At 45.9% G+C, this 24,008-nt stretch overlaps 1 protein-coding gene across 1 annotated transcript in view; it reads left to right on the top strand.

The window, feature by feature from the left end:
* LOC144667688 (uncharacterized) overlaps positions 1-24,008 on the top strand; it is a 106,751-nt gene that overhangs the window by 73,165 nt on the left and 9,578 nt on the right. The window contains exons 21-24 of the mRNA XM_078529141.1: positions 9,657-9,705; positions 12,924-12,973; positions 15,762-15,890; positions 19,851-19,898. Coding sequence (XP_078385267.1) covers positions 9,657-9,705; positions 12,924-12,973; positions 15,762-15,890; positions 19,851-19,898 — 276 coding nt within the window. The remainder of the gene's footprint in view (positions 1-9,656; positions 9,706-12,923; positions 12,974-15,761; positions 15,891-19,850; positions 19,899-24,008) is intronic.

Here is a 24,008-nt window from a genome sequence, read left to right as displayed (position 1 = left end):
TCGGGAAAAAATAAACACATTGGGCAGAATTTTCTGCCTGTCAGGCGGGCGGGCCCCGCCGCCATTTTACGTTCGGCGGGAAGCGCTATGCGCTTCCTGTGCGGGCGGGTGGGGATTCCCCAAAAGCGAGAGTGTGCTCTTTCGCGCATGCGCACGACAGAGCGCACATCTCCCTGAGGCTAAGTGCAGCCTCAGGGAGATCATTTACACTCTGAAAAATGTTAAAAATAGGAAAACAAAATTCCCTAACATGTCCCCCTCATGTCACATGAGATGGGACATGTTCATAATATACATACTAACGTTATTAAAATGTTTAAAACCCTGCATGAAACCTCATCCCGCCACTGGATGAGGTTTCATGTTTTCCCTATTTGCTGCCGGGGCTCCTGGCCCACCTGCCAACCTTAAGGTTAGACGGGCAGGTCCTTTAATTGTTTTAATGATCCTGTCAGTGGCCTCAATTGGCCATTGACGGGTGGGCGGGCGCACAGCTGATTTGGCTGTGCCCCTACCTTCCTGAAAATTTAAATGGGGCGGAATGACATCGGGTTTCCGCCCAACATGATCCCGTGTCATTTTACCCGTCAGCGAGTGGGCCCTGCCCCTGCTCACCGACGGCAAAATTCTGCCCATTGTTTCTGAACTTCACCTGGCTAGGTGACACATTTCACCCCTCCTTGAAAACAATCTAGCCTGGTTTATTTAAAAACGCAAATGTCCTTTTACCCCTATGTCTACCCACTTAACATTTTAAACCTAGCTCATCGTCTAAAACACCAAAGCCTTCAGCTGCCTTTAATCCAATTAACTCTCTCTCTCACACACACACACACACACACACACACACACACACAGGCACATACATGAATGCACACACAGGCACAGATACCATTATTTTACAATAAATTTCAATGACATTGTTATATCTTCCTAACACCCCCCTCCTTATTAAAAAATGAACTGTCATAATTTAAAAGACAGCTTCATTTTTAGTAACCCATCTTATACACTCTCCTATGCTTATATATATATATACTTACACTATTACATTACTGGATGCATTTATTAAATAATATATATACAAATCCTTCTTATCAACTAAATCATTTCAGTTCCGTGTCCAGGTTTTAAATGTCCAATTTTCCCTTTAAGCTTTAAGCTTCAACTCTTGATAATGCGTCTGCAATCAGATTTTCTCATCCCGTTACATGTATAACCTGTAGATTAAATGGTTGCAGTAACAAACTCCATCTGAATAGCCTTGCACTTCCGTCTCAAAATTTGTCCAGAAACTTTAAAGGATCGCGGTCTCTATAAACAATTGTTTCTTCCAGATGTTGTAAATGCTCCTCCCACGTCTGACTGAAAACTATCAAGTCATCAATATAAACAGCACAATTTCTCAGACCTGCAATTACTTTGTTTGTCAGTCTTTGAAATGTTGTAGGTGCGTCTTTTATACCAAACGACATGACTTTAAACTGATATAGTCCAGCTGGTATCACAAAAGCCAATATCTCCTTCGCTCTCTCACATAACGATACTTGCTAACATCCTTTTAGCAAGTCAACCTTTGTGATAAAATTTGATTGTCTCACTTTCTCAATACAATCTTCCAACCGCGGTATGGGATAGGAATCTGCTTTTGTCACCACATTCGCCTTTCGATAGTCCACACACAGTCTTTGTGTTCCATCCGGTTTCGGTACCAGTACAACAGCACCAGGAAATGTAAACTTAAGGCATCTAAGGCACACCACGGGCTTCTCACTGGTGGTTTTATGTTGTCCCGCTATGAATTGATGACAGTTACAGCAACTAGACTCAATGAGTTATTTTGAAGCATGAATTCGATTTCTTTCTGTACTTGTGATAACTTTGCCGGATTTAATCTATAAGGATGTTGCCTTATTGAAGATGATCTTCAGGTCTTCGCGCGGGCGCAAGGGGCAGGTGGTTAGGCCAAATTTTTATAAGCCTCATCCACGGGTGGGATAAGAGGGGTGAGTGGGGTCACGAGTGTTATCTGTCAGACATTTAATGCTTAATGTTACTGCTACTTGTGTGTGTGAGCAGGAATACTTCAAAACTCTTCACAGCTGCTTGGACAGTAGTAACAGGCTTCAGGTCAGGACTTTGGAGTAAACATCATTCTTGGGGCTTTGCTGGTTTCAGGAAGCCTTCCCTTACCCTGGGAATGGGTTTGTGCTCTCCTCTGAGGAGGAAGAGAGGGACAGAAGGGGGAGGAGGCCAGGAGTCCATAGTCAGCCTCCAGGGGAGCCACCTTTGGGAGGAGAGGCGCAGGCACAAGGGGCGCAGGGCCAATAGGAAGTCCAAGGCAGAAGGGGCCGCAGAAGACACCACAATCCTGCTGCCAGGGTTTACAGGCGGCGAAGCAGCTAGCTCAATTTGTCTGAGGTGCAGTGCCGAAGGAGACTCCGTCTCTCAAGGGAGACAGTCACCTCCATTAGTCAGATGATAGGCCCTGAGATCTGCGCCAACTGTGTGGGTGGACACCCCATGCCAGTGGCATTGAAGGTCACAGCTGCCCTCAACTTCTATGCCTCCAGCTCTTTCCAGGGTCTGGTGGGTGATCTTTGCGGAGTCTCCCAATCAGCTGTCCACACTTGTGTCAAGCAGGTTACAGATGCTCTGTTCAGGCGTACATTCATCCTCTACCGTTGGGACAAGGCCAGCCAGGCTGAGCGAGCCAGAGGCTTTGCAGTCATTGCTGACTTCCCCGTGTCCAGGGTGCTATAGACTGTACACATGTGGCTATCAAGGCGCCAGCAGGTGAGCCCGGTGCCTTCGTCAACAGGAAGGGCTTCCACTCCATGAACGTGCAGATAGTGTGTGATCACAGGATGCTGATTCTACAAGTCTGTGCAAGGTACCCAGGCAGCTCCCACGACGCCTACATCCTCAGACACTCCCAGGTGCCGGGGCTCTTCAGTGCTCCAGCCCGGCTGGATGGATGGCTGCTGGGTGACAAGGGCTATCCCCTCAGAAGGTGGCTCATGACGCCTCTCCACCATCCAAGAACAGAAGCTGAGCAGCGGTACAATAGGAGCCACGGCACCACAAGGGCTGTGGTAGAGAGACCCATTGGTCTTCTCAAGATGCCTGGACTGTTCAGGGGGCGGACTGCAATACCCCCCAGATCGTGGGTCACTGATAGTAGTTGTATGCTGCGCTCTCCACAACCTGGCGCTGGAAAGGGGCCACCCAGTGGAGGAAGAAGATGTAGACGCAGATGCTCTGGCTGCACACGATGAGTCCAGTAGTTAGTCCGAGGTTGAGCACGCACAGGGAAATGCTGAGGGGGTAGATACTGACCCAGGCATACTCCAGGGAGGCAGGGACACCCGGGAGGCTTTAATCCAATGAACCTTCAGCTGGCCCACCACAGATGGACCTCCAACATATGCCAGCTCTGCAGACTCCATACTCGATAGCTGAGAGCAACATCTACCTGGTTAGGAACATTAACTATGTGCCTTGTCAATAAAGCTCAATGACAAACAAGTCACTCGACACATAGTGGGTTCCCATCCACCTGCAGAAGTAAGGAATTACCCCCAACCGTGTTCACGTATAAACATTTAATGATTTAACAAAATAAAGCAGAAAATAAAATGAATGCAAAGGTGTCATGTATCACACCAACTTGTCATCAACTCATAGCAGGACAACATAAAACCACCAGTGAGAAGCCCATGATGTGCCTAAGATGCCGGGTGCTATGTCTAGGTGCTGTCCCCTGGCACTGGCATCTGAGACAACCTGCTCACTGCTGTCCTGTGGCCTCGATGACCTTCGTGGGCATCCTCTGGCCCGAGGAGCCTTTGATGGCCCCGCTTGGGAGGGAGCGGCCAGTTACACGGTTGGCATCTTCCCAGTCGCCTCAGCCTCATTGGATCCCGTGGTCACTGGCAGAGGGGCGGAGGATCTGCTGCCCTCATCCGGAGCGCCCTGAGAGGAGATGACAGGCAGCTCCTGCGCCGACGTGAGGTTGCTTCGGACCTCCCTGCTCACCACTGATGGATGGGCACCGAGCTTGGATACTTAGTGCCCAATCCCTCTCCCACACTGGCATTGACCAGCTGTGGTCAATGCCGCTGTGAGGGTTTGCAGGTCTGAGCGCAAACCCAGGAGGCCCTGATTGGTCTCCTGGAGGAGCCTCTTCAGGAGAGTCATCACTCTCTCCATGGAGGAAGCATGGTGCTCGCCCATGAGGCTCATTGTATCGGTGATGCTGTGCACAGACTCCTCCAGCACGGGCACCATGCCACGCATTGCCTCATGTATCTCCACCAGATCCTCCCCCACACCCTGCTGGACTTTCAGCATCTGCTGCCTCACGGACGACTCCAGAGGCCCATCATCAGCCACCAACCGAGCACGTGCCTTGTCCCCAGCAGTCCTCTGACTGCCGGCGCCATGGGCACTCTCTGTCTCTGCCCGCACCTCAAGCGAGTGTGAAGTGCCCTCACCGCTGTGCCCCGGGACACTGGCCAACGATCTAATTCCCACCGAGATGCTAGTATCTGTGCTGGTGCCTGCCTGGTGGAGATGGTGTGATCCTGGTGATTCCATTTGTTCAGGGCCCTCAGGTGTGAGAGGTGGCCCCTCTGCCTCCTCCTCCTGGCCCTGCTCCAGTGATGCTGAAAGGAAGAACAAGGACATTTGATTAGTTCCAGTGGAGACAATGTCAATGTGCATGCCTGGTCCCTGGATCATTATGCGCTCATCCTTCCATAATCAATGGTCAACCCATGTTGGAAGCTTCAATCACTGAATAGTGGGATAGCTGCTGGGACAAACACGGTGAACTCAGTGCTCATCAATCTTACCTCCCTGTGGCATCCCAGCCTCACTGCCACCGGTGGCATGGGCACATGGCGTGTCTCCAGCTCCATCGCCTCCTGCTCGTATCTGGTGATTATTGCCAACTGGGCCTGGCCTCCGCCAGTCTACATCCACTCAGAGGTTGAGAGGGGACCTGATAGAGGTGTAAAGGATTTTGAGAGGCAGAGATAGAGTGGATAGGAAGGCACTTGTTCCATTAGTAGAGGAGTCAATAACCAGGGAGCATAGATTTAAGGTAAGAGGTGGAAGGCCAAGAGGGGAGTTGAGGAGAATTTTTTTCACCCAGAAGGTGGTGGGAGTCTGGAACTCACTGCCTGAGAGGGTGGTTGAGTCAGAAACTCTCGTAACATTTAAGAAGTATTTAGATATTCACTTGCGTTGCCATAGCCTCCAGGGCTATGGGCCAAGTGCTGGATAATGGGATTGGTGTCGTCAGATCTTTGTTGACCGGCGCGGACACGATGGGCCAAATGGCCTCCTTCTGTGCTGTAAACGTCCATGAGAAAACGCCTCAATTTTCGAATGTCGCTTCTACCCTCAGCACCTTCCTTTTTATTCTGAGAAAAAACATCCTGGGAATTTCCACCTACTCCCAATGCCCACTGACTGCCCACCTTCCGTCTTTCTTTCCTTTTCTGATTTAAAAGGATGATGAACAGAAGGTTTGGCTCCATGAACTAACTCATAATCATCAGCTCTCTCTGCTGCCTGTCTTGCCGTTTGAACCCTCTGTTCCTCCTCATGAGTTCTCACTACCGAAGGAATCGAATCTTTAAATTCTTCTAAAAGAATTACTTCTCTAAGAGCTGCATATATTGTCTCTATCTTTAATACCCCTATCTACTGGTCAAAATTACTTTGTTTTACTCTCTCAAACTCAATATAAGTTTGCCCAGGCTGTTTTCTCATATTCCTAAATTTCTGTCTGTGTGCTTCAGGAACCAACTCATATGCTCTCAAAATAGCCTTTTTTACCACATCGTAGTTCACCGACATTCCCTCTGACCGTGAAGCATAAACCTCGTGTGCCTTACCCACCAACCTGGATTGTAACAACAATGTCCAGTTTCCCTGTGGCCATTTCATTTGTTTAGCTTTCTTCTCAAATGAAATAAAGAATGTTTCCACATCTCTTTCCTCAAACTTTGGAAGATCTTGTACAAATTTAAACATCTCCCCACTGGGTTTTAGGTTAAAGGTTTTTTCATCATCAGAACTTTCCTCAGCCTCTGATGTCTCCTTTTTAAAACCCAGCTTTTTAAGTGAATATTCTCTGTCTCTTTCCTTCATTCTCTCTTCCGTTGCTAACTTTTCCCTCTGGAGATCAAGTTTTCGCATTCCCATTAATTTTTGAAATAATCTCTTTTTCCCTTTTTCTGCTGCCTCTAGTTCCAGTTTCTTTTTCATTTCCAATCCTTTTTCCTTTTCATTTGCCTCCAATTCAGTTTCTTTGCTTGTTCAAATTCAAGCCTCTTCATTTCTAACTGAAGTCTCATTATCTCCATCTGTGACTCACTAGTGTCAGGCATCACTTACAACTTTAAGTGCCGTGTTACACCTTCAATTATATCTGCTTTCTTCACCCCCGCAGGTAATCCCAACTGTAATTTATCCGCCAATTCCATTAACTTAATTTTAGTTACCTTATGTAAACCAGCCAAAGTTATAACTTCAACTCCCAGACCAGTTTGAGTAATTGCCAAAGCCATATTGTAGTCACACCACGACAAAAAAACCTCACCCAACTCCTGAATTCAAAGTGCTTCTTGTATTCGTAACCTTAAGATTCACTAACTCCAACACGATCAAGGAATTTCAAATATATCTTGCAAAGAACCCCAACTATGTTATGGCACAGCCAATGGTAAATGTTGAGTTGCTCAAATCCAAGAGGGAAACTTGAAGCAACTGCCACAACTGTTTTGTAATTTGTATAAATTTCAAGATGATGCCTTGAATTCAGTAGTAATAAGACCACCGAGTCTTACAGGTTTCTATAAAACTAGGTTAAACCTTTATTAATAGAAGAAATGACTTTAAATACATACCTGGATCTACAAATTACAACAATGATGACTTTTAAATCCCCTAATTAATCTAACTCCCAATTACACTTTTGTTAAGGCAACAGTAAAACACATAGATTTTAAAAGACCCAGGCAAAGAAACACGATACCCTGAACAATCCAATTCAAAGTGAGTTTCCTTAATTTCAGTTCTTTGTAGACAACAGCTTGAGGTGTAGATGTTGAAGGCTTTTCACACTTGTTAGATTTTAAAATGCCTTCCCTCTCCTTTATCCATATTTCCCCCTTTGAATGCAAATTCCCATTGTTTCACTATGTCTTTGGAATTTACCTTTCTAATAATAAAAATCTCTCATACTAATTTTACCAGTATTCTTTGGGAAAAGTAAACACATTGTTTCTGAACTTCACCTGACCAGGTGACACATTTCACCCCTCTTTTGAAAATGATCTAGCCTGGTTTATTTAAAAATGCAAATGTCCTTTTATCCTTATGTTTACCCACTTAACATTTGAAACCTAGCTCATCTTCTAAAACATCAAAGCCTTCAGACCAGCTGCCTTTAATCCAATTAAGTTTACACACACACAGAGAGTGACACACACACAGGCACCGCTATTTTGCAATAAATTCTAATAACATTATGATACCTTCCTGACAACTTTTTCTGTCTCTCTCTCTCTCTTTTATTGATACCTTAGGGCTGAATTTTCGGGCCACACTGAGGTAAAGGATAGAGGTGGAAGTTCAGTGTGCCAGTTTCCCCACATGGCACCATTCTCCGTGCTGCCATTTTGAGAGAGGGGTGATTCAAGGCTTGGGGGTACCATCTGTCAAACAAGGCGGGCAGCCAATTAGGCTCATTAAGAGCCTTGCTAAAGGTCAGTAACACAGACCAACTGGGATTTTCCAGTCACCCTCCAGTTTCTCAACGTGATGGGAGGCAGCTCAACTGCCTATAGAAGCAGGTGCCCAGAGGCAGGCCGGGATGTCAGTGCTCCAGGCAGGCAAACAGGCCCTCACTGCCTGTTTGGTGGGGGTGCAACCAAAGCCACCCTCTAGAGGGATTTCCCCTCCACAGTAGCCCAGGCTTGGCTGCTTTTTCTATTTTTTTAGTTAATTTTTTAAAGTGTTGCTGAGGGAGCACCTCCTTGCTGAATCGCCCTCTCAGTTACTTATCATTTATTGCAGCCAGTTGCTTCCCAGAAGCTGGAAGATCTCTGATTAGCCCTCCAGAGTCCACCCACTACCCTTGATTGGACAAGAAATCTGTCATCGTGCCAATTAAGGGGAGGGCGTCCCACTTCGGGACCCAGAAGCTGCACTGGCTCCTGGTCCCTGCTCCCAAAGCAAAAAGTCAGTCTGTTGAAAATGTGAGTATGAGTCAGCCTTTCAGCCCCTTGGGCCTGCACTGCATTCAATTAGAACATGGCTGACCATTTACCAGCCTTATCTGCAGATCCCTTGATGCTCTTTGTTCCTCTGACCTTTCCTCTTTTGTTCCCCGGAAGGTCAAAATGCTGTCCTTTCTGCTCTTCTCCTCCTGCCTCTTCACCGTCTTCAGGTCAAGACTCATTGTGCTGCTTCCTAGCACAGCTCATTCACTCTCAGGATCTCAAAGTTGTGGTGGGACTTTTCATTCTCCTACAACCTAACAACGTCTTTTAAACCCCATGATCAGCATCACTTGTACTTGTTACTTGGCTTTAGCTTCTCTCCAGCTCTTTTCTTGATTGGTTGGTCATCGCCAAACTTCATCTTGATTTCTGAATTAGAATAAAAATCCATTACAACAGGCTTGTCCAAAGCCTGGCCCGTGGGCCACAACCTGGTCCTCGAAGACGGCCTGGGGACTCTCAGTTCAAACTACGGGTAAGTTGAACAGAAGATCTGCAAGGAGCTTCTCCTCCAATCACAGGCCACTTCTCGCCCGTGTTTACTGCTGATAGGCCCACGGTAAGCCTATCAGCAGCAAGTTCTGGAGAGAATCAGTCTCTGATTGGAGGAGCACTGAGCAGTGTGAAGGTGAGTGGCTGCTCCTTTGTTTTCAGAGCACGTGCCCTCTTTCTCCCCCTCCCCCCACTCCTGCACAAGCGCCAGCTGAAGGACCCACAGGGCCAAGATGGCAGAGCGAGTGGGAGGCCACAAAGAGAAGCAAAGTGCAAGGGAAGAAAGCAAGAGCTCAGGAGAGGTGCGTTAAGAAGGGTGGCAAGCAGGAATCAACATGTGTTCGGCAATCGGGCGGAGGTTGGAAAAGCTATACAAGGATTTCAGCACATAACCTAGCCTGACACTGCAATGCAATACTAAAGGAGTGCTGCATTGTTGGAGGTGCCCAGGTGGGCACAGAAGATCCTGTAACACTTTACAGAGATGGGCAGGATATTCTCCCAGGGTCCTGGGTGGCATTCTTTCTCTCTCTACACCCTTTATAAAAGAGATTAAAAGGTTATTCATTTTTGACCTGCACAAACCGGCTGCTGCAGGTTTGATCCAGGGTGAAAGTGCGAATTAGGGGTCTGTACTTCTCTCTCACTTCCCTGATAGGCTATTGGTTTGCTTATGAATTAAGAAATTACATCTAGATAAGACCAAAGGGGCACCTCTTGTACCTGAGCATAGATTTAACTCTTTCAGGAGAGGAGAGAAGGTTACACAGCTCGATCTCTCCCATGATGTATTTCTCATACACTACTAATCACCACCTCACATTCCTTGTTCTTGCCACCTTTAATAATTTGACATGTTTCTTCCAGCAGGGGAACCATGAGCACCACCACATTGATCATAACTCCATGGATGCAGGTACTTTCACTTGTTGCAAGATTACAGGTGTATATCTTCACCAAAATTGAAAATATATCAAGATTATGGGCTGGATTTTCACTACTGAGGTGGGTGGCTTGAGTTGGGAAATTTCCCAGCAGACCCGCCTTGGTCCAGTTAGACTCAATTTTCCCTCTGGGGAGGTAGGGGTGGGATCAAGTCGGGCCCAGAAGCAGATCCTTAGGTGGCCATGGACAGCTAGTTAGAAGACCCACCTCAATTCTTTGGGACTTTGTCCCAGTTGCTTTAGGTGCTATTAGGCCCTCTAGCCCTCATCACCCTTCACCCTCGCTCGCATACTCCCATGATCTCTCATACCTCCATGCCAACTCATGCCCACATCCGCCCCCCCATGCTCCCTCATATCCCCATGCCCCCTCATATCCCCATGCCCCCTCATATCCCCATGCCCCCTCATATCCCCATGTCCCCTCATATCCCCATGCCCCCTCATATCCCCATGCCCCCTCATATCCCCATGCCCCCTCATATCCCCATGCCCCCTCATATCCCCATGCCAACTCATATCCCCATGCCAACTCATATCCCCATGCCAACTCATATCCCCATGCCAACTCATATCCCCATGCCAACTCATGCCCCTCACACAACCCATGTCTCCTCATAGCACCCATGCCCCCTCATACTCCCATGCCACCTCCACAGGCACTCACCCAGTATCTACCAGGGCAGACCCCAAGAGCCATGTGGAGATGAAAAAAAAATAAACTTTTAACAATCTCGCCCATACACATTTCATCGTGAAACAACTCCCATTCTTTTTCAAATAATGATGAACTGGGAGACATAAACAATCTTTGTTGCCTCTAATTGGGCAACAGTTATCACTGAGGAACCCTTCAAGAACTATCATTAGAACCTTCTGCATTGGAAAGTCGTTTTGCAGATGTTACATAACATTGGAGAGACACTGAAAAGAATCATCAATTCTCTTGGCAGAGAACAACTAATTCTATAATTTGTGATAATAATGGTATTTTATTTAAGAAACATGTGGTTAAATCTAGAAGCTCATCAATGTCAATCTCCAGCTCTGGTATCACTGTCACCTGTGAGGAACTCACAGAATAGGTATTAGATTTAAGCAATTCCATTAAGTATGCCCAACGCCCGCCCTCCCCACCACCATACCAACCGACCATCACTCCCAATTCTGAGTCCGAAAATCATGGGTTTGAGCCCCACTCCAGAGAATTGAACCCATATTCAAAGCCCGAAGGGTGAATTGTTGTGTGACTTGCATTGAAAAATTCATATAAAGGTTAAGTAATCATGTTAAAAATGTGCAAACATGTATCAATCATGTAGTAACAAAAATGGACAAACAAATTCAGTTAACAGAGTGGACCAGATATTAAAGGAAGGGTAATGTTGAATTAAAATTATATTAAAATTACACCTTTCCTACATTACAGGCACTGAAGTATATATAAATTTCAGCATTTAAGTATTGAGGAGTGGAACTATGTAAGAAATAGCGATACCTTTCTGTCCTGTATTTTGTGTATATATATTAGAGAGCGTATTGGTAATGTCACTGGACCTAGTGATCCAGAGGCCCAGGCTAATGCTTTGGGGATGTGGGTTCAAACCCTGCCATGGCAGCTTGTGGAGTTTAAATTCAATTAATAATGAAATATCTGGAGTGGAAAGTTAATATCAGCAATTGTTGTCAAAACCCATCTGGCTCACAACTGTCCTGCAGAGAAGGAAATCTGCTGTCCAGCATGGTTGTCTCTTAACTCTGTCCGAAATGGCTTAGCAAGTTAGGAATGGGCATCAAATGCTGGCCATGCCAGTGATGCCCACATCCCATCAAAGAATAAAAAACTTACAATTTACTTTTGTATAGAGCTTCCCCAAGTGGAAATATTTGGGATTAATGGGATCGATTTTGATTTTTAGTAGGAGGCCCCTTTGATTTTGAGGTCTTGGCTTCAGTTAGATTTAGTAGGCAAGCTTCAGTGTTGTCCAGTTGTAGCTAGGCCTCAAAATCAGGCCAGTGCATTGCAAAAGTTGGGGTGGGCATGGGGGCAGGGTTGGAGGGTGGGGTAGGGTCACAATCGCAATCTCAGAAGGTGAAGGCTACAATCTATTCTTGCTCCTTTGGAGGCTGCAATCAAATATTCAACACTTAGCTTGGGCGGGCCTCTGGTTCCGCCATCGGTCAAAGCCTGACTCCAACCAGTTAAAGCCTATTAGAGTTCTAGTGACGTCGTAGGACCCCAATTTTCATATTAAAAGAGCCTGTTGCCTGAACCTGGCAGACGCTTTGGTCACCTAATGGGAGGCCCCTTTCAATGTGCAGCCAGCCATGTTGCCAGTTTTAACAGGGTGGTAAGGCGACTGACCCATTTTAAGGCCTTAACAACAACAACATCAGCTTGCACTTAGATAGCACCTGTAAGGTAGTAAAACGTCCTAAGGTGCTTCACAGGAACATTATAGGTTTTAAGGAGCATCTTTAAAAAGGAAATAGAGGTGGAGAGGCTTAGGGAGGGAATTCCAGAATTGAAGGGGAAAAACGACCTCACTGACTAGATTTGGAAAACATCCCAATGGATGTTAATTTCCTCAGGGATTGTCCTTCTCCGTGAATATACTGGAGTAGGAGAAGTTTGAAGAAAAATCTATCTTGGCCTATTTGCCAGAACTTTATTGATGAAATACTGTGCTCCTTTAATCCACCAACTATTGTTTACAATGATCCAAATACCAAATTCATGAATAAGTAACTAATTCATAATCTTGCCAAATCTTGAAATTCTACCAAGCACTTTTTTGTAAGTAATGGGATCAGCTAGTGTAAAACTCAAAAGCGAACTCAGCCCACATGAGTAGGATTTACACAAGTTAAGTATTGTGTTAAAAATAGTGCTTAATTAAATTTCAGCTTAGTGTCTCCTGTATGGAATCTCTCTAGACAAGGATATGAATAGTCACTTACTTGTCAATGGGATGTGTGGTAACACTCAGGTAGGAGTGTTACACTACCATGGCAATTACATAAAAAATGTACGCAGTGATTCCCATTAACACGGCACACCACTATAATAATCACGAGAAAACTATCCTAGTGTGATGTTTCCTATCGAAAATAGACAGTCACCACATACCCCACTCCTCCACCTTTGTGACTCCCAGACATAACTGAATACAATTGTGTTTCTTTCTAGACCCTCAAGGTTCCAAAATCAATGACAATCATTTCGACAGCAGCCTGAAGGTAAGCTAAAGAAATGACCCAGATTTAGAGCCCAGTGATTTTCAATGTTGCTAAGTAGCCATTCACACCTCATTTGGGCACAACCTTTGTCTCTTTTCTATACCCACTACCACTCTCTCTGGATTTTGCATCATGAAACCTTTTGTCATTTAATCTCTCCTGTCCCCCACCCTATCACAGACCTTCCCTTCTGTTCTTCCTGGGCCCCCTCCCACCCCACCCCACTTCCAGTGGCTTACATTTCTATCTTTTTTCAGTCCTGATGAAAGGTTATTGACCTGAAGCGTTAACTCTGTTTCTCTCCGCAGATGCTGCTTGACCTGCTGAGCATTTCCAGCATTTTCTGTTTTTATTTCAGATTTCTGGTATCTGCAGTACTTTTCTTTTGTACACAATGGGATCATATTGAACTATGGCCCTTGGCGAGGATCCAGGGAGTCTAGGGATCATTAGATCTTTAATTTTTTTTCTATATCTGTATTCCTGTCGAGTTATACATTTGCAGTGATAACTCTGTTCCCTCTGGGTGGAGGCCCCGGGGAGGGAGGGCGGAGGCCCCGGGGAGGGAGGGCGGAGGCCCCGGGGAGGGAGGGCGGAGGCCCCGGGGAGGGAGGGCGGAGGCCCCGGGGAGGGAGGGCGGAGGCCCCTGGAAGGGAGGGCGGAGGCCCCTGGAAGGGAGGGCGGAGGCCCCTGGAAGGGAGGGCGGAGGCCCCTGGAAGGGAGGGCGGAGGCCCCTGGAAGGGAGGGCGGAGGCCCCGGGAAGGGAGGGCGGAGGCCCCGGGAAGGGAGGGCGGAGGCCCTGGGGAGCATGTCAGCATTTGTAGGGAGACTCCTACACAGAAAAGTCTGAAACCCAGTAGTTTGGAGCAACACTTGAGTTGGTAAACCTGCACTCGAATGCTTTTACCTGCAGAGTGATATCCAAATAGTAATTAAATGTAATATTAGTGAAGAAGATTTTTTTTTAAATAATGTCTGGGGATATGGGCATCACTAGCAAGGCCAGCATTTATTGCCCATCCCTAATGAGTGATTCAGTTGCCAACACTGACGTTATTTCATTCTGGCCTTCTCTAGTCCTAGGCTAGGCGATGTACAGGAGCATGCTGGATGTTGTGTTTTCTTAACCTCCGTGTTAGCTGCTACTGTGCACAAGGCAATGATCACCCAAGATGGGATCAGTAACACAATAACATGGATTCTTTGTTCAAGGATTGTTTTGCATGTACACACAGGTCTTCACTGTGCAGGTGCCTCCTTCAAATTGTTGACATACAGAAGTCACATGGTGTGTTATGCCACATCCCTTATACTGCTTTGGAAACATAACCACACCTCTTAAAGGTGTACCACAACATTCCCCCTTTTTTCCAAATAAAAACATATCCCTCTTCAATTAGATAAAAGCTAACCATATACAATTCAACAGCAGTAATGGAAGATAGATATATATGGTACAAAACAGTAACAGAAACATATAGACCCAATTGTCACAATAACGTAAAGTTGGTTTAATCAGATGGTTTGATCTGGAAACAAGATAACAGTCCTTGGAATCTAAAACAGATTTGCATGGACTCTTCTCTGTGGAAGGAAAATGTGTAGAGCTTGAGATTGTGTCTTCAATGTCACCCAGTTTGCTATAGAGTCCTCCATCAATCTGGAACCATGGACTGTTTTGATCTGACCTCAATTCCAATGCAACATAACCACCAGGTGGTACCTCATACATGGTTCTGGTTGAACACTGGAGACTTTTGCATTACTCCATGTACCAATTACCGGATTCTGTATCATGACCTGTTGTCCTAACACAAATTTGGAAAACTCACTTCCAGCATGACTATCGTGTACCACTTTCACCTTCACCAATCGTTCCAAAAGAGCTTCCCTAAATGCAGAATCAAGGCATTTCCAAATGTCCCCTTGAATGGCTTTTCATAGTCTGTATTATTAACCCAACCGTTTCCCTTTGCGAACCCCTTCCCCTTTCAGGGCAGTCAATCCCACACCTGACTGACTGCTTTCCAAACTTTTCTTCACCAACTGTCCTGCAGAGCCCTGTGGAAATATGACTGAAGACACATTAGATCTGTCAAGAACCACCCATTCGGATCGATGGTCACTCATTTTGGGCGAAGAATGTAATCTTAGCTCCCCTGTTGTCTCTGCATGATTATCCACTCGGTAACTCACCTCAATGAACAGGACTGTCCCAGATTCGTTCACAATTTTATGCTACGTTTGCCGATCTGATCAAGATTCCTGCAGGATCACATGATATTGGATCTCGGCGACTTGCTGGGATTGCTACCTGAGGCTTTTAGTTCAGGCTGCTATTCAGTAAATCCTGCCCGAATGCAGATGTGGTGAGGGACGGGATGTGGAAATGGAGGATGGAAATACGTTGGTGCAGGGGCAGGGGGGAGGGTGAAGGAGAGCCTCATAGATAAGATTGGACTCAGCCCTGGTCCCCTTCATGACTGCTCACATTCAGCATCAAGATTCACACTTGAGTCATGACCATTTAGCCAAGGTCAGGGAGGGTTTCAGTCATAGAGTTGTGCCCAGAAAAGAGTAAATGTCTTCAGCAGAAGAGGGGAGGAAAAAAAGTTGGTAGCGAAAATAAATCGATAAAAGAAGTGTCTCATTTTGTTGTAACTCACTCTTAAATAGAAACCCAGCTCCTGTCTTTCACACGAATGAATCTCAATCCTAATATTTCTCCAGTGTTAACACTCAGCCTGTACTGCTACTCAGCAAGTTAAATGTACTTTATGTGTAACAGAGCCACGTATTCAAGAATGTCGAACTCATGCTGAAGGCAACTCCGACGGTACCTGAAGGCTCCTTGGTCTATGTGACAGAAGGAAACAAAGTCTTCATTCGACTGCTTAATGGCTGGAACAAACTCTGTGTAAGTGTGTTTGTTCATAGGATTTAAGCTGCATTGATGTTAACGTGAAGATTGCATTTATATAGTGCCTTCAGCTTACCTAGATGCTACCATTATCTTTAGTATGTGAGGCCAGGATCTGTTGTTGCTTCAATTCCACAGGATAGAAGTATGAATATTTAGCTTTGTTTCAATAAGAATTTTTAGGAGGTTAAGAGGCAACTTCAAAATCGTGGGGCTGGGTTTTATAAAACGCCCCAGTCCATGCACCCCCGGTTGAAATGTCCAGGGTGGGGCGTGCCCGCTCACAATTCCAACAACAGCCCCACAGCAGTTTAATACTGGGAGCAGCCTTAATTGCTTTAAGGCAAGACTCCCGCCTCTAACTCAGCCAAAAGTCCTGCCTCGGAGAGCAACTGGCCAATCAGATGGCTGGCAGATTGTTGGACCCAGCAGCGTTAGCTGGGAGCAGTGGCCACTGCTGGGGTTATAGGCAGTTCCACCACATCGAGGAGCCCAGGTAAGTCTGCAATTGGGGGTCTCACTGAGGGATGTGGGTGGGGGGGGGGGGGGGGGGGGGGGCGGGTTCAAGAGGCTGGGGGAGGGTTAAAGTGCAGGGAATGACCTGGGGGGGAGGGAGGTCTCTCCCCTCTTTGCCTGACACCAGCCCACACAGCTAAAGCTCCCGGACTGCCCGCATGACCTGGACCTCTCCCTGCCACATGTAAAATACGGGTGGGGGTGGGGGGAACGTGTGACGAGGCCCTTAATGGCCATTAGTTGGTCGCTTAAGGGTGTCAATAGGCCCAAGGGTGGGCAGGCTGCCTGATGCTTCCCCAGTCCCCTGTGTGAAATGTCAAGGGCAGGTGAGTAAGCAGCAGGAAGGACACCTGCTGGGGTTTACGTGTCTCCTCACCTTCAAACCCATCGCCGAGGAGCATAAAATCCAGCCTTTAGACAGAATTTATAAGAAGAAACTGCTTCGACTGGCAGAAGCTGCACTCTCAAGAGGTGGAGGTTGAAGAAAGGCTGAAGCATTACAGCCTTAACTCTCCAGCCCTTGTGTTAATGTTGCAATGACGTGCATGCTGTAAGCGAGAGGAGCTGTAACTAACTGGGGAAAGGTTAGGGCATTGTTCTGAAGTATATGTAAGAACTGGTTTCCATTTGTGGCGGGGGCTGGGGCAGGGGTGGGAGTGTGGCGGGGGCAGGGGCGGGGGTGTGGTGGGGGTAGGAGGGAAAGGGGAAGCATGTTTGTGTCCTCTCGGTTCAGTGAATAAACCTATGTTAAGGAAAGACTGGCGCCAAATTCCTCCTTTTACTCAGTGAAGGAGCAACGAGTCATAACACCTTACTCCCTCCCAGAATGTGCAATCATGGAATTACATTAATAGAGTGCATAAAGGATGGAGGATCATTCCCATTGGAGGATCACAACAATCCTGATTTGTTGGATCTTTTAAAAATAAAATTATATGAGCTTGTGTTATTTTCAGCATAAGTGCAGCTGTTTTTGGTGAGAAAGGAGGAACCGAGTCAATTTTGTTTTAATTGACAGTATTAGTTGTTTTTGGGATGTGGATGTCATTGGCAAGGCCAGCATTTGTTGCCCCCCCCATCCCTAATTGCCCTTGAGAAGTTTAAGTCTCGGTGCACCCACAGTGCTTTTTCCCATGGCATTTTCTGGAGAAATGCGTAGGCCGGTTCAGTAAGGATGGCAGGTTTCCTCTTCTGAAGGTTATTAGTGAATCAGATGGGCTTTTAATGACAATCTGGCAGTTTCATGAATCATTAATAATGATATTCCAGATTTATTATTTAATTGAATTTAAATTTCCCCAGCTGCCAATGTAGAATTTGAACTCAGGCCTCTGGAGGGTTAACGCAGGCCTTCAGATTACTAGCCCAGTAACATTCCATTATGCAATTAATCAAACATGGATATGGTTTATCAAAAGTAACATGTACAGCAGGTTTACTTTGTGTGATTTATGCAGCTAGCGCCCTCTGAGAGAGATGGCAGACAGTGTGCTCCATTCTCCCAGTCTGGCTCAGTGGATCAGTGCACTAATCAATGTGAAGTTGAGCAAGTAGTTCAGGAAGCATACTTTTCAAAGAGGTGACCAGGTGTGTAGATGAGGGCAATGCATTTGACGTAGTCTGCTTGGACTTCAGCAAGGCTTTTGATAAGGTCCTGCATGGGAGACTGATAATGAAGGTAAGAGCCCATGGGATCCAAGGCAATTTGGCAAATTGGATCCAGAATTGGCTGAGTGGCAGGAAGCAGAGGGTGATGGTCGAGGGGTGTTTTTGTGACTGGATGCCTGTGTCCAGTGGGGTTCCACAGGGATCAGTGTTGGGTCCCTTGCTGTTTGTGGTATATACAAATTATTTAAACTTGAATGTAGGAGGGTTGATCAGTAAGTTCACGGATGACACAAAAATTGGTGGGGTGATAAATAGTCAGGAGGATAGCTTAGATTACAGGAGGATATAGATGGGCTGGTCAGATGGGCTGATCAGTGGCAAATGGAATTTAATCCAGGTAAGTGTGAGGTGATGCACTTGGGCAGGACAAACAAGGCACAGGAATACACAATGAATGGTAGGACCCTGGGAAGTACCGAGGATCAGAGGGACCTTGCTGTACATGTCCACCGGTCCCTTAAGGTAGCGGGACAGGTAAATAAGGTGGTTAAGAAGACATATGGGATACTTGCCTTTATTAGCCGAGGCATAGAATATAAGAGCAGGGAGATTATGCTGGAACTGTATAAAACTCTGGTTAGGCCACAGCTAAAGTATTGCGTCAGTTCTGCAGAGGAGATTTACCAGAATGTTGCCTGGGCTGGAGAGTTTTAGTTATGAGGAGAGATTGGATAGACTGGGGTTATTTTCCCTGGAGCAGAGGAGATTGAGGGGGGACATGATTGACGTGTATAAAATTGAGGGGCATAGATAGGGTAGACAGGAAGGAACTTTTCCCCTTGGTGGAGGGATCAATAACCAGGCGGCATAGATTTAAGGTAAGGGGCAGGAGGGGATGTGAGGAAGAATTTTTTCATCCAGAGGGTGGTGGGAATCTGGAACTCACTGCCTGAAAGGGTGGTAGAGGCAGAAACTCTCATAACAGTTAAGAAGTATTTGGATGTGCACTTGCGATGCCACAGCATACAAGGCTATGGGCCTAGTGCTGGAAAATGGGATTAGAGTGGTTAGGCACTTGTTTGAATGGCGCAGAATCGATGGACCAAATGGCCTTTTTCTTTGCTGTAGACCTCTATGACTCTGTGACTCTAAGCACTCGGCTGCAACCCCTGACCTGCACTGAGTTAGCTGCCTTTAACCGGAGCGTCACTGAGGTGACACTGGCTTTGGAGACCCTGAAACAGGAAAGGGAATTTGACTGTGATTCGGGAGTTTGATCGCTCTCGCCTGGCTCCTCCCTTGTGAGTGAGGGTTGAATGCAGCCTGAATTGGGCTTGAGTTGTGCCTCTCACTGTCGAAAGGCTTACTGACACCAGCATAAATGTAGAAAAGGGACTTGAAGATAAGTTGAAGGGTCATTCAGACTCAAAACATTAACTGTGCTCCTCTCCACAGATGCTGCCAGACCTGCTGAGTTTTTCCAGGTATTTTTGTTTTTGTTTTGGATTTCCAGCATCCGCAGATTTTTGCTTTTATCTTTGGACTTGGATAAGATACCGGCGAGTTTGCAGAGCTGTACAACAAGGGTTACTTTGAGAGAACAAAATAAATAATTATACACAGAATAATTTCAGGAGACTGTACATTTGCTTCTGAAATAGTTCAAAAAGCTTAAAATTGATCCTTTGTTGAATAGATTGGGATGCAGTGATAATAATAACAGCAGCATCAATGAATTGCATTTATATAATGCTGTTAATGTAAACACATACCTGCTAAGACTCATTACTATTTTTAGACATTTTTAAAATCTATTTCTGATCTTCCTGACAGCTTGAAGACTTCTTCTCTGGGATTGCTTCTGATGATCCTACAGCATCAGTAAGTAAGCTGCACTTCAGCTATAGATAGAACTGCCTTCTTTCTATTAATGTGAGCAGTGTCGGCTGACGCCAAGGATCGGAATGACTTTTTAACCTGCAAGTGAGTCATGTGGAATGTTTTCCATGAGTAAAATCTGATAGTGTCACTGCCTTTTACTCCTTTATCATAAGTGTGGCAATTAATAACTAGGAGGCAGCATTCAACTGAATGTGAAAGTCTTTACGCTTCTCTCTCTCTCTCTCGCTCGCTCTCTCTCTCTCTTTCCCAAACCAGTGTTCTTCATTATGAGGCCCTCGAGTCAGTGGCGGTTTCCATCGACACTAAGTGCGGCTCCCTGACTCCATCCATCCATTTTCAGTAACCGCTTTATCCTCAGAGGGTCGCGGTGAGCTGGAACCCAGCCCAGCATTATATTCCTATTTATTTTATTTTTAACATTACAAAATGCATACCGGACCTATCAAAAGTCAGCTTTCTTTACATGTCACATTGACCACATGGTACAATGTGTGCCAATAAGTATATCTAAGTATGTGCATTGTATAGCATAGTGGTATGGTCACTGGATGAGTGTTCAGAGACACTGGGGACCCAGGTTCGAATCCCACCATGGCAGAGTTAATAAAAGTCTGATGATGACCATGCTGATTGTTGTTTAAAACCCACTTGCTTCACTAATGTCCTTTAGGGAAGGAAATCTGCCATCTACCTGGTCTGGCCTACATGTGACTCCAGACCCACAGCGATGTGGTTGACTCTTAAATTCCCTCTGAGTAAAGGCAGTTAGGGATGGGCAATAAATGCTGGCCTAGCTCTGTTTCTCTCTCCACAGATGCTGCCAGATCTGCTGAGCGTTTTCTGTTTTTATTTAAGCCAGGGTACCACTATGGGTGGGTGGGGGGAGGGGTCTCTCTACAGGGTGGGCGGGGAGGGGTCTCTCTACAGGGTGGGCGGGGTGGGGTCTCTCTACAGGGTGGGCAGGGAGGGGTCTCTCTACAGGGTGCCTTTTAACTGCACCCTCACCCATGCAGGCAGCCCCTGGAGTTGTATGCAATGATAATTTAGTAGTGGAGGTGGCTCTCACACTGCAGGTTTTTTGCTAAAGTGGCCCTTGCTTGTGAAGACAATTGCTCTACACAGTGTGGATCATGGTCAATCCAACTCACTAGAACTTTCCAAAGAGCTGATTAAAACGTTGAGCAGTCACAAAACAAAATCTGCCTTTTCTTTAAAGCTACCGCACACATACATGTACTTTTAAAAAATTCATTCATGGGATGTGGGTGTCACTGGCTAGACCAGCATTTTATTGTTCATCCCTAATTGTCCTTGTTCCAAGGTCATTTAAGAGTCAACCACGTTGCTGTGGGTCTGGAGTCACATGTAGGTCTGCAGATTCCCTTCCCTAAAGGACATTAGTTAACCAGATGGGTTTTTAATGACAATCGGCAATGGTTTCATGGTCATCATTAGGCTTTTAATTCCAGAATTTATTTTATTGAATTCAAATTCCACCATCTGTTGTGGTGGGACTCAAACCTAGATGCCCATGGTGTTACCCTGGGTTACTGGTCCAGTGACAATACCACTATGCCATCACCTTTGACAAGGTAATTCTTTCCAAACTTGGTGTTCATTCGGGACTATCTTTGCTTGAACACCTTGGGGTGAATTGAATATGTATCAATGGTGGATTTCATTGTGCACTGGCACTAGAGACCTTTGTCCAAATGTGCCAGTCTAAATCTTGGAATGAAATACTGATGAGGTACAGTGCTAATCATTCATAACTCAGTAGAGTTACTGGTACATTGGCTCCATTTTGTATTCTGGTCCCAGTGGTGATAAGTGATATCTCCTGGTTCAGCCCAGCCCTGCTTTCTTGGGCCCTCCTTTGTTCTATGCTTTTATGTTTTTTCTTTGTCAGATTTTGCATTTCATGATGTGTCCATCAATACAGGAAGTTTTGTAATCACAGTCACCAACTGGGAGTTGATAAAATGGAGAGAATATTTGGAGCCCGCCAAAAGGTTGGGAACCGAGGCAATTGGGGCACAAGAATACCGGTATCGGCTGGTGTGCCAATTTCCTGACCCCATTCCTAGCATTGTCCATTTTGGCCAAGGTGGATTCAGACCCTGGCAGGACTGCCTGTCCCCGTGAGGCAGGCGGCCAATTATTATCAGTAAGAGCCTGGATAAGGGCAGTTACAGGAAGCTGATTGGGATTTTCCAATCAACCTCCAGTTTTGTGACCCAGCGAAGGCTAGAGGCGGGAAGCCAGCGACAGGCCGGGTTTGGGAGGGCAACTCCAGGCCGGTCTACAGGCCCTCCCTGCCTGCCCGGGTGAAGGTGCACTTTAAAGGTGCCCTGTAGAGAGACCCCCTTCCCCACCCCCCCTTTCCCCCCTCCCATTCCCCCATCCACAGTGGTACCCTGGCTTAAGTAAAAACAGGAAATGTTGGAAATACTCAGCAGGACTGGCAGCTTCTGTGGAGAGAGAAACTGAGTTAACATTTCGAGTCCATATGACTCTTTTCCAGAGCTGAAGAGAGGTAGAAATGTGATGGATTTTATACTGTTGAAGGTGGCGTTGGTGGAGCAGATAGAACAAAATGGAAGATCAGGGATAGGTGGGAGCTAAGAAGAAATTTGACGAAGATGTTATGGACTCAAGACAAATGGAGTGTTAATGGTAGTGTTAAAGACTGAAAAAGGTGCTAATAGTGGCATAAAGGTGTTATGGTAAATGCTGAGTTGCTCAAATCCAGAGGGAAACTTGAGATGACTGCCACAACTATTTTTGCAATTTGTATGCTTCAAGATGTGGGCTTTGAATTCAGTAGTAATAAGACCACTAAGCCTTATAGGTTTTTACAAAACTAGGTTAAACATTTATTAATAAGAGAAATGATTTTAAGCACATATATATATCTGCAAATTACTACTATAATAACTTTAAATCCCCTAATTAATCTGATTCCCAGTTACATTTTCGTTAAGGCAACAGTAAGACACACAGATTTTAAAAGACCCAGGCAAAGAAACATGGTACCCTGAACAATCCAATTCAAAATGAGTTTTCTTAACTTCAGTTCGTTGTAGACAGCAGCTTGAGGCGTAGATGCTGAAGGTTTTACATACTTGTTAGATCTTAAAATGCCTGCCTTTACACACAGCCTTCTCTCCTTTATACATATTTTCCCCTTTGAATACAAATTCCCATTGGGCAGAATTTTGCCGTCGGTGAGCAGGGGGCGGGGCCTGCTTTCCAACGTGTAAAATGATGCTGGATGACATCAGGGGGAACCCCCGGCATCATCCCGGCCCATTTAAATTTTCAGGAAGGCGGGGGCACAGCAAAAATCAGCTGCAGGCCCGCCAACCTGTCAATGGCCAATTGAGGTCATTGACAGGATCAATTATACAATTAAAGGATCTGCTTGTCCAACCTTAAGGTTTCTCTATTTTTAATATTTTTAAAAGTGTCAGCGATCTCCCTGAGGCAGCACTTAGCCTCAGGGAGATGTGCGCACTCTCGCTTTTGGGGAATCCCCCCCGCCCGCACAGGAAGCACATAGCGCTTCCCGCCGGACGTCACGCTGGGCAGGCCTTAATTGGCCCACCCACGTAAAATGACGGTGGGGCCCACTTCTCCGGCAGGGATCGTCTCCCCACCCGCCAGAGATTAGTTCGGGCCTGCCCGCTCGACATGCAGAAAATTCTGCCCATTGTTTCACTATATCTTTGGACTTTACCTCCCTGATCATAAAAACTTATCATAGTACTAATTTTATCAAAAATCTTTGGGAAAAATAAACACACTGTTTCTGAACTTCTGCTGGTTAGGCATAATATTTCACTCCCTCTTTTGAATTCAAGCTAGTCTAGTTTATTTAAAAATGCAAATGTCCTTTCACACCTTGCATTCTAAACTTCCCCCATGTTTACCTACATAATATTTCAAACCTAGCTTATCTCCTAATACACCAAAGTCTTAGACCTGTTGCCTTTAGTCCAATTAAGTCACACACATATACACACGCACACCCCACCCCACCCACTATTTTACAATAAATTCCAGTAACATTATTATATCTTCATAACA

Source organism: Cetorhinus maximus, chromosome 25 (assembly GCF_964194155.1).
Source record: "Cetorhinus maximus chromosome 25, sCetMax3.hap1.1, whole genome shotgun sequence".
NCBI lineage: Eukaryota > Metazoa > Chordata > Chondrichthyes > Lamniformes > Cetorhinidae > Cetorhinus > Cetorhinus maximus.
Note: the sequence above shows the minus strand (reverse complement) of the source record. Positions and strands in the feature narration are given on the sequence as shown.